The sequence below is a fragment of the Microtus ochrogaster genome, chromosome 10 (genome assembly GCF_000317375.1).
Source record: "Microtus ochrogaster isolate Prairie Vole_2 chromosome 10, MicOch1.0, whole genome shotgun sequence".
NCBI classification, from domain to species: Eukaryota; Metazoa; Chordata; class Mammalia; order Rodentia; family Cricetidae; genus Microtus; species Microtus ochrogaster.
The window spans coordinates 31563000-31574237 of record NC_022016.1 but is presented as its reverse complement, the minus strand read 5'-3'; the positions used below and the strand labels follow the sequence as shown (position 1 = coordinate 31574237).

The window sequence follows — 11238 nt, the reverse complement described above, 5'->3', positions numbered from 1 at the left end:
CCTCAGACGGCATCCTCTGACTGCATCCTCAGACTGCTGCCTCTGACTGCATCCTCAGACTGCATCCTCTGACTGCTGCCTCTGCATCCTCAGACTGCATCCTCAGACTGCATCCTCAGACTGCTGCCTCTGCATCCTCAGACTGCTGCCTCTGACTGCATCCTCTGACTGCATCCTCAGACTGCATCCTCTGCGTCCTCAGAATGCTGCCTCTGACTGCATCCTCAGACTGCATCCTCTGACTGCATCCTCAGACTGCTGCCTCTGCATCCTCAGACTGCTGCCTCTGACTGCATCCTCAGACTGCTGTCTCAGACTCTATCCTCAGACCGTGCTGAGCTCTTGTCTCCTCCTGCCTTATATTCCTTTCTCTGCCCAGCCATATCACTTCTGATCTCCACCGCCCTAGTCCTGGCATTAAAGGTGTGGGCCACCACTACCTGACTCAGTTTCACTTTGAGACTGGATCAGTCTAGTGTAGTCCAGGATGGCCTTGACTCATAGAGATTCTTCCTCTTCTGTCTCCTGAGTCCTGGGATTAAAGGTGTTGCCACCACTCGTGGCTTAGCTCTGCACTCTGATCTTCAGGCAAGCTTTATTTGTTTTTTTAAAAAATATTTATTTATTATGTGTACAATATTCTGTCTGTGTGTATGTCTGCAGGCCAGAAGAGGGCACTAGACCTCTTTACAGATGGTTGTGAGCCACCATGTGGTTGCCAGGAATTGAACTCAGGACATTTGGAAGAGCAGGCAATGCTCTTAACCTCTGAGCCATCTCTGCAGTCCCCCAAGCTTTATTTACTAAAACACAAACAAAATATCACTACAAGGACCAATTAGGGAATATTGTGTTAGCTGGAAAACTGGTGTTTGCCCATTGTCCAGGTCCTCTTACTAGTGACAGTTTTGTTAACTTGAAACTGAATTTGTTACTGCAGGTATAGCCAAAGAACAAGGCAGCACTGGATGGAGTAGCCTCACAGTCTTGGGTGGCCTGAATCGGATTTGGGCTATAGAATTTAAAGAAATGGAGTTTATTTTCTCCAAGGTTCCTATGGACAGCTGAGGCTATAACATCTAACCTCCCAGTGGTATTCCAGCTCTGATTTTATTTGCTGATTTTTTTTTTAGGTTGCTTCTTTTGTAACTTCATTTTAAGATTGTACAGTTCCCAAATGAAAGTATATATTTTTAAAGGAAACTAGTAGTTTTTTCATTCCCCTGAGTACATTTAATATGAACAGTGAAACATACTTCCCCTTGAAGTCTGGAAGTATAAGAACTCCAAAGCACAAAATTAGGAATTGCACTCCCAACCTAATTTGTGCCAGCTTTGGTATAAGACCTTAATTCTGTCACATCTCTAAATCCAGGAGTCTCAGTTGAAATTCAGAGAGCTGAATTTTATAACGTGGTGTCTCTTCAAGTAGAGGCCACAAAAGCCAGTAGCAGTTCACTCTCTTGTGCCCTTCTCCTCCTCACCTGTCTCTCCAGAGGCCGGTGCAGCAGACCCGGGAGCCCGTCTTGATTAACTTGCTGCATTGATGTTTCCCTGGAATGTTGCTGAGTTGTTAAGAGTTCTTTGTCAAATCTGAGTTTTTCCACATGCTAATCATCTTCACTACCCTGAGCTATGTTTTAAGGACTTCAAAGATGGCAGTAGTCAGAGTGGAGGGCCTTGAGAACACAAGTTTTTAAGCAACTATTGAGGGTCTTTTTTTCTGACTATAGAATACATTTATAATTCATCTTACAAAATATTTTTAAATGCAGAGGAGTATATACAGGGTGCAAATATCTCAGATCCACTATCAGAAATACACAGGAATTACTTTCTTTACTGAGGGTTTTTGGTTGGTTGGTTGGTTTTGTGAGTTTTTTGTTTTGTATTGTTTTGGGGGGTTGTTTGTTTGGGTTGTTTTTTGAGACAGGGTTTCTTTGGCTGCCCTGGAACTAGCTCTTTAGACAAGGCTAGCTTTGAACTCACAGATACCTGCCTGCCTCTAGCTCCCTAGTGCTGGGATTAAAGATATGTACTTCCACCACCTGGCTTTCCTTACCAGTCTTTAGCAGCTTGAATTGAGAACATTCAGACTTATTATTTGTCTCCTGTTGTGTCCTGTCTGTTCTCCATGCTGCTTTCTTCTCTCTTACAATAGTATCTACATGCTTTGACAACTGCGGATGGCCCCCATGCTGGCCTTGCCAACCTTGGCCTCCAAGGCCTTAAAGAAGCACAGATGAGTGTGAACCCAAGGAGGCATGCAACACAGAAGTTGATGAAGCAGGCTCCTAGAGAAAAGCCCATCCCAACAGTGTGTGCAGAAGTGGAGGACCAGAGACACCTGAGACCTTCATCCCAAGTTCTGACTCTCTGAAGGACACAGCTGTTAAATAATAAGCTTAAAATTTGTGTCTTGTTCTGCCTTGGGTAAGGAAAATTAATAATAGTACTTCTCCTCTGTTAGACTGGTATTCTTCAAAAATAGCTCAAGAAAGCAAATCATGCCCTCCGTTAACCTTGGCATTCTTCTCCAGTGCTGTAAAATGGCCTGGAGCTCCCATTGCTGTAGTTGGTTTGACCCTGTGCTCACAGCTCACGAGCTTTTCAGGCCCCAAGTACTTTTGCCCACTTGGACCCCTTCTGTATGAAATTTAAATTTATATTTTATAATTGTGTTTATATACAACGACAGCATTCATATTTTGAATTAAAATAGTCCTTTATCTAAAATTTATGTTATTTTTACTAAAAAATGAAGTAAAATTTTGGTTACATGCCCTGGGAGTCTGAGACACTGTGCCTAATGGATAGCTTGCCCTGTCTGTATTCAGAGCCTCGGGAAAATGCAGCTAAAGTTCCCTGTCCCTTCCCACCACCTCCAGGTTATCTTTGTCACTCTGCCCAGGAGCACTTTGTTCTTGCCCATCCTAGCTAGAACTCAGGACATTGCTCACTACCATTCTGTCCTGGGAGAGAGACAGAGACCGGGGCTGGGGTGTGGAGACAGATAGGTAGACATTTTTATCCTGGTTTCTACTTTTACAGCTTGTGCCATACTTCACAGGGTGAAGCTCCTTTCTTTCTTCCCTTTCATCTCAAGCCCTTTTATCCGTCCGTCCTCACAGCTCCTAGGTGTAAGATCGTTGTATCACGTACTGAAAGTGATACCCAGACCCGCTCAGATTTCCCCGCAGTTGTTTCTCCACAGAGTGCTCCTGCTCCCAGACGGGGTTAGGTGAGGGCTGTGATGGGCAGACTGCAAGCTCCTTGTGCCTCTTCAGTTCTCAGGACAAAGAAGATGGCAGCCTCAGAATGCCAGCCTGAGCTGTCCTGCTTTTTAGGTTACCTTTCCCCATATGTCTCTCTGGGTTTGAATGCAATGGAGAAGCCGATAGAACCAGTATGCCCAAGAGTGCTGCCCCGTTCTGTGCCAGCAGAAGCCACCTAATTGCCCTCCTGCTTGTGTGACACGCTTGCCCGTCATCAGCAGGCATCCCTTGTGGATTTCTTATCAGTAGTAGAGCTGGCCACCCGGTTTGTCTTTTTTCTTCTCACCTCTACCACCAAGTGTCACATGGCATGAAGGCAGAATACCTTCACAGAAGCACAAAGAAAAGCACACATTTTGATAAACATACTCTATCAGCATTAACAAATTTAATAAAGAAATTTGATCTGCATCTCCACTTTCCTATTCTTTAATAACGCTCTTACAACTTAATATATATTTTTAATATGCCCCCCAAAAAATCACTGTTAGGAGAATAATGTATTGCACTTAGGTTATTATTTTCTGACCTTTCCTGAAAAGGGTTTATGTGTGCTTTCATTTACGGGAATTTCGCTTTCTGGTATTTCTTCTAAGCTACCTCATTCCCTTATTGCCCCCACTAAATCACAAGAAAATAAAAATATCCAAGAGGAACTTAAAGGATTCTAAATGAAACTAAATTTTAAAGGTGAAATTAACCCACAGCACCTGGGTGGCTTTTATTTTCCTCCTTCGGTGTTTCTGTCATGTACTTGTGAGTCCCAGGGAAAATGCCTGGTTTGTTTTCTCTGAGGTTTCCTAGTAGCTTTCTAGGAATTCAGTAAATGTTCTCACCATTGATATTCCTGTTTCACATATTACAAAATTGAACCCTGTGTGGCTGCGCACACCTTTAATCCCAGAACTCAGAAGTAGAGGAGGTGGACCTCTTGAGTTTGAGGTCAGCCTGGTCTACATGATGAACTCCAGGAGTAGGACTACATAGTAAGAGCCTATCTTTAAAACAAAACATGACAAAGAAAAAACGGTCTGCTTTAGCATATGAACTCTGAAATTGTAGTTAGATTTTAGCATGGTTTATGCAGCTGAGTCATTTGCCTTTATGTGTGTAGATTGGAGTTGACTTGCACAGTTGTGTTTTGTGTAAGATACTGCATGACAGTTTATGAACTTGTTGCTGTTTTCCCACAATATTGGCAGTTTTTGAGAGTTTTTCAGCACTGAGCATTTAACAGCGTTCTACAACAATGAAATGATTTAAAACTTTTGTACATTTAGATGTTATGCTATATTGTATATATCAACATTAAGAATATTGTAAATATCAGTGTTTGTACAATAATGGAAGATTTTCCCTAAAATATAAACTCATCTTTCCATGTTTACTTGTGACATATTAAAATACCCAATTTTAAGCTTTGAGAAATTATCTTACAATGAAAGCTAAGGAGAAATGTGCTGCCAAGTCTGTGTAAGTAAAGATTTGAAAATAAAACAGGTGGTTTTCGGTGTCTTTGTAAATTATTAGCAATCTGTGTATTGAATTACAAAAAGAAGGCACTGTCTTAGTTATCTTTACAGTGCTGTGGCAAAAATAAAACCTGACCAAGGCAACTTACAAAAGAGAGCATTTAATTTGGGATTCACATTCCTAGAGTGTTCTAAGGGTCTGTGACCATCATGTCAAGGAGTATGGCAGCAGGCATGGCGTTGGAGCAGTAACAGCTTTCACATCCCCAGACAGGAGGCAGAGAGAGCTAACTGGGAACGGCATGAGCTCTGGAAACCTCAAAGCCTCCTCCTCGGTGTCTCCTCCTCCGCAGTCACCCAAACACCTACAGACCCATAGAGACTGATGAGAAGACTGGCGAGATCCGTGCCTGTGGAAGAAATGTCTGGCAGGATTTGATTATGTGATGTTTAGGAAAAGATGGTGCAGATAGAAGTGGCCTTAGCACAGCTGTGGCCGGAAGAAACCCTGAAAACATTTTGATCAAAGAGTAGGGTATATGAAGATGGCAGTTACGACAGCAACATACAACCAGCCCACTTAATTTTAAAAAGTAGAAGCCAATGCGGTAGTCACCTCATGATGACCCCTGAGTTGTGTTCCCAAGAGCCACATGGCAGAAAGAACCATCTGCAGGTTGCCCTCTTACCTCCACACATACACCGTGTCAGATGCTGGTACATACATGTGCACACAAAATAGTTATTTTATTTATTTATTTAAGATTTCTTCCTCCCCGCTACTGCCTCCCATTTCCCTCCCCCTCCCCCGATCAAGTCCCCTTCCCTCCTCAGCCCAAAGAGCAATCAGGGTTCCCTGACCTGTGGGAAGTCCAAGGACCACCCACCTTCAATCCAGGTCTAGTAAGGTGAGCATCCAAACTGCCTAGGCTCCCACAAAGCCAGTACGTGCAGTAGGATCAAAAACCCATTGCTATTCTTCTTGAGTTCTCAGTAGTCCTCATTGTCCGCTATGTTCAGCAAGTCGGTTTTATCCCATGATTTTTCAGACCTGGGCCAGCTGGCCTTGTTGAGTTCCTGATAGAACATCCCCATTGTGTTTAAGTGACTAGAAAGTGAAAATCTCCTCTTTAAAATCAGGACAAATATTGGTTTAATTGGTTTTGAACTTAGCAATTTTTTCCCCTAGCATGTAAGAAATTACACATTTTATATAGAGCAAGATAATATCTTTAGTTTCTATATTATCATTAAAAACACCAACTTATTGTAGCTCAGTGCCTGAGGTCTTGTAATCTCTGTCTGTTTACGTAGGACCTTGGCATTCCATGCTAGTCTGTCCTCTGGATCTGATAGTGTAGAGTGGAGAATCAGATTGTCCCCTATGTCTGCTACAGCTGTGTGTTTGCTACAGGTTTTTAGCTACTGTGGCTACTTGCTGAAGAGATTCCTAATAGTTCTAGGCTGAGACCTTCATCCTTTTTGAATTTTTGGGTATCCTGCAAAAAAATTTTATTTTTTATAGTAACTTAAAGTCAAGTATCCAAGAAAAAATGGTTTATTTACAAGACAATGAAATCCTGAGTTTTAATTCCATAAAGCATTTATTTCCTTGGAAGTTCATTCCTCCATATGTTAGGGATTCTTACTAACTAAACATTGGCTTTAACTTTCTGGTTGGCACCATGGCTTGGAGGCCTGCATTGCGTTAGTCTCACTTGTGTTTAAATGGTTTTCTGCATCACTGAACCTCAAGTTTATCTTCCCACAGAATGCAAGTTTAAACACAGGCTTACACCACATATGCATTTGTTCAGTATCTTGCGTTTTCCAAAAGAGGTACTCAAATAGAATGCTTGCCCCCCCCCATATTTTCCCTATTACCTGACAAGGCATATTAAGGCATAAAGGATTTAGTGTGTATGAGGCTGGGGTATAGGGGAGGGCAATGTAGCTGGTGGGCTAACCAAAACTAAGGATATTTGTAAACTTTACAGAAACCCACTAGTTAGCTAATCTCCAAATACAACAGGATTACCCGCATTAATGAGAGAGTGCCACTCCCAGAAGACATGGGTTATTAAACTGAAATTGAAGTTCAAGGCAAGGGATGACTCCCTATTGATCAGGAAGGCCCCAGAAGTCTCCAGAATAACACAGTCCTCATTGCCCTTGGTCACTGTGCTGTCTGTTCTGGTCACCTTGACACACAAACTAGTTACCTGAAAGGAGGGACCCTCAACTGAGAAGATGCCTCCATAAGATCTAACTGTAGGGCATTTTCTTAATTAGTGATTGGTGGGGGAGGGCCCAGTCCATTGTGGGTGATGTCATCTCTGGGCTGTTGGTCCTGGGTTTCTAAGAAAGGCTGTGAGCAAACCAGTAAGCAGCACCCCTCCATGGCCTCTGCATCAGCTCCTGCTTCCAGGTCCCTGCCCTGATTGAGCTCCTGTCGTGACTTCCATTGGTGAAGCATAAGCTACATAAACCCTTTTTCCCCAGCTTGGTTTTTGGTCATGGTGTTTCATTATAGCAATAGAAACCCTATCTTCAACATCGTTACCCATTGTAAGGATATGGTAAGTCCCTGAAATCAATACACACTTTGGATCGGACGTGAAGAAATCAGCTTCAGTTGTGTGGAAAACTTCATCCCTGCTGACTCGTGTTCACAGTGCCAGAAGGAGCTATGTCATCCTGAGGACTGAAAAGAGGCAGTATTTCCTACCCAGTGCTGGACCCAGCATGAATCAGTAGTGACTTGCTGGCTCCGATCATCTGTATGAGAATGCCCCAAATAGCCTCATATGTTTGAACACTTGGTCCCCAGTGGGTGGAGCTGTTTGGGAAGAATTAGGGAGCAAGACCTTGCCTTGGAGGAGATATATCATAGGGAGTTGGTGGGAGGTGCATTGAGGTTTCAAAAGCCATCCCCAGTGAGTTAGCTCTCTTGTCTCTGCGGCTGCTCCAATGCCATGCCTACCAGCCTGCTGCGTGCTCCCCACGATAATGGTCATGATCTCACCATGTGAAACTGTAAGCCCCCAATAACCTCTTTCTGTAAGTTGTCTTGGTGTCTCCAGAACAATAGAAGAGTAACTAAGATACCAGGCAAGATCTGCCCATTTGTGTCATAGTGGCGTGACTTATGGGGGAAACTGAACTGCTTTTCAATTGGATATGAGGCCTGTTCCACAGGAAGGAATATTAAGGGAGGCACGGTAATCCTAGTCAAAAGCTGGGAAGGTCATGGGCCCAAGGTTAGAGCCTGTTCTTGTTATTTTGGTAAATGGTGAACAACACACAAATTGTATTCATTTAAACACTGCCTGGCCCATTATCTCCAGCCCCTTATTGGCGAACTCTTACATATTCGTTTAACCCATCTCCATTAATGTGTATTGCCAATTGACTGTGGCTTACTGGCAAGAGTCTAACCAGTGTCCATCTCAGAGAGGAGAGCCATGGTGTCTGCCTGACTCTGCTTTCTTTCTCCCAGCATCCTGTTCGGTATACTTCACCTATCTAAATTCTGCCCTATCAAAACGCCAAGGCAGTTTCTTTATTTGACCAATGAAAGCAACACATAGGAAGAAGACCCTGCTACAAATGGTCATGTCAAATTGCCTATAGTGAGACTGGAGGCATTTATCCTTTATGTCTGGAAAAAAAAACCCTACCACTACTATGCTTTAGTGATGTTTCTGTATTTTCTGATTTCTCCCCATTAGTGTATATATTTTTATAATCAAAGAAAAATAACGATAAAAAGATTCTTGACGTCAATTCAGAATGCTAATAGGGTGAGGGCCAAGCAGGGGTTTGGCTTTGCACAGAGAGCCGGGGTGACACAGTACCATTGGTAGAGAAGTGGAGTCAGGTACCAGGGACAGGTAAGATGATCTGAATGGTTCCACTCCTCTGGGAAAAGATTAGTGTTCAAATGGTGACCACAGGATCCACAGGAAAAACTGTCTTTTCTACCAAATAGGTAAGCAGCGCCACAAAGGATCTTACCCAGTTCCTCAAGATGCCCGACATGGAAAGCTGGGGCTACTTGATTCTTTCTTCAATCAGTTATCAGTTCAATGGAGACAGGCTGAGACATGGGACATCCTGAGCTTTGGGGAATTTAGCAACAGCCAAGCCATAGGTTCCTCTGAAAGAGTTCCACCTAGAAACTTCAGGTGGTCTGAGGAACCCAGACAGGAGAATTGACTTGACTGGTAATACCAGTGGGTTGTCAGGGCAGCTTCTGATAAGATCCATATACCAACCTCCACTGGTGGTTGTTGCAAGAAGATCCAGGCCACTTGTTTGTCCCAGCTGCCTGGCTAGCTTACACCTGAAATAACCACACAGAAACTGTATTAATTAAAACACTCCTTGGCCATTAGCTCTAACTTCATATTGGCTAACTCTTACATATTAATTTAACCCATCTCCATTAATCTGTGTATCTCTACGTAGCAGAGATTCTAACTGGTGTTCATCTCAGGTGGAAAATCCATGGCTTCTCTGACTCTGCCCTTCTTCCTCCCAGCATTCAGTTCTGTTTTCTCCGCCTACCTAAGTTCTGCCCTATCAACTAGGCTAAGGCAGTTTCTTTATTCATTAACCAATGAAAGCAACACACAAACAGAAGGCACTCCTCCACCTGGTGGTCACAATTTTGAGACCTGGGGAACTGACTCACAGACTCTTTCATCTCCAAAGTCCTCCTTTCCCTCATGAGCCCCCCAAGCCCTGCTGCTGTGAACCTTTTAATACCTCCTTACCACGCTTCTCCCTCTCTGGTGGACAGAATTGTGCATGACCAAATTGCACTTCAGAGTGGAAGCACCAGCCATCAGCTGCCACAGCTGTGCCACATTTGCACAGGAAATCAGTCTCAGCAAAAAGAAGCCACCTTGTGCCAGAAGATGACTCTTCCCCCAGGGCAAGCCATCCAGTGGCTGAGGAACATGAAAACAGAAATGCTTAAAGCCTTGCTCTAGGACAGCTTAGTGAAGACAGCTGAGATGTTCCTGAGATTGGATGTTGCACGTGCTCAGCTCTTTCTTCCTCTCAGGCCCCCACAAGTGTTCTGAAGAGTACTTCCCAGTAAATTTGTCACAGCGGAGTCTGAATTTCAGAGTTTGCTTTCCTGGAGCCTGAGCTACAACGCTCTCCTATCAATGACATAGAGTTTACCATGGTGATAATTTGATTTATCCATCCTAAAATCACTTCATATACAAACATACCGCTATCTGTCCCTTTTAATGGGGATGAAGGTTTTCCCCATTGCTTCTGTGTCACAGGGATTGCTGCTGATAGCATCAGTCTTCATCTTTTCTTGAGCAAACGAAAGATTCTCCAAGAGGAGGAGCTTCAGACTCAAAAAGCCTGTAGACCTCCAGTTTCACAGTTTACTAAGTATAATGAGTCTTTCTCTGTCCTGCCAGCTCTCAATAATGACAAAGAAACTTCTTATAATGAAAGCTCAGCCTTAACTTAGACTTGTTTTTAACTAGCTCTAATAACTTATTAACCCATTTCTATTCAGCTACATGCAGTCTTGTGGCTTCTGGCTTTTACCTCTCCTCTTGCATGTCCTGTTTCATCTGTGTCCAGCTGGCCATACCCCTTTCTCCTTCCCAAAGCTTTTCTCTGTTCAGAAGTCCCGCCTGTACCTCCTGCCTAGCTATTGGCCAGTTAGCTTTTTATTAAACCAGTCACAGTGACATATCTTTACACAGAGTAATCAATTATCTCACAACAACCAAGTTGCTCATTGAAGCTGCATTATCTACCTGCCCTCCACAAAACACACTACATCATGTAGGAGCCCCGCTCCAACAAGGTCAGCTAGGGTTCCTGGATAGGGGATTCTCAAGGCCAAAGAACAGTCAGAAGAAACAGAAAACAGGATAGACTCAGGAGGTCTGTCTGGTCATGCTAAAGCAACCAAACAACCCAGAGTTTATTTTAGAACTTGCTTATATACAAAAGCAGAACAAAGCACAGCACAGAAGGTCAGTCAGTATCTAACCACAAGACCATTCCTGTCCTTGAGTGAGCAGCCTCCTCTCCAACGTGTGAGTCTCCTCGGAAGCAGCCTTTCTTCTATCTTGATGTTCCTGAGGTTTGTTGTCAGCAAACTGTCTACTAGTTAGAGTGTTTTTTTCTCACTGGACTAAATCAGAAGTCTCTCAGAGCCCTCAAGATTATAAGAAAACATAGAGCAAGCAGGTTTGAACTCAAATGACTTAAGTCAGAAATGACTCCAGATGGAAACTGAGTCACATGTGGGCTCCCACACCATCAGAGAGCCGCTCGTTACCTCTGGACTTCTAAGTGCCAAGAGGATGATGGGAAGCAAGTGGAACTTGCCATTTTCATTGTGATGGCTTTGGTGACCAGCACTGTTTTAGCTTTGTGGGAGGTGGGAACAGTTTTCCCATGGGAATTGCCTTGCCCATTCTTTTCTGAGGTTGTTTGGGATTCTT

At 43.5% G+C, this 11238-nt stretch overlaps 1 protein-coding gene across 4 annotated transcripts in view; it reads left to right on the top strand.

Moving 5' to 3' along the window:
* The window catches only part of Mysm1 (Myb like, SWIRM and MPN domains 1), a 39256-nt gene extending 34470 nt beyond the window's left edge, over positions 1 to 4786 (top strand). For all 4 annotated transcript variants that reach the window (XM_013348261.2, XM_026781954.1, XM_026781953.1 and 1 more), the window contains one exon: positions 2162 to 4786. Coding sequence is in view for 1 of the 4 variants with exons in the window: in XM_026781954.1 (XP_026637755.1) it covers positions 2162 to 2177 (16 nt within the window). In the remaining 3 variants the exon portion in view is untranslated. The remainder of the gene's footprint in view (positions 1 to 2161) is intronic.
* The last annotated feature ends 6452 nt before the right edge of the window (positions 4787 to 11238 follow it).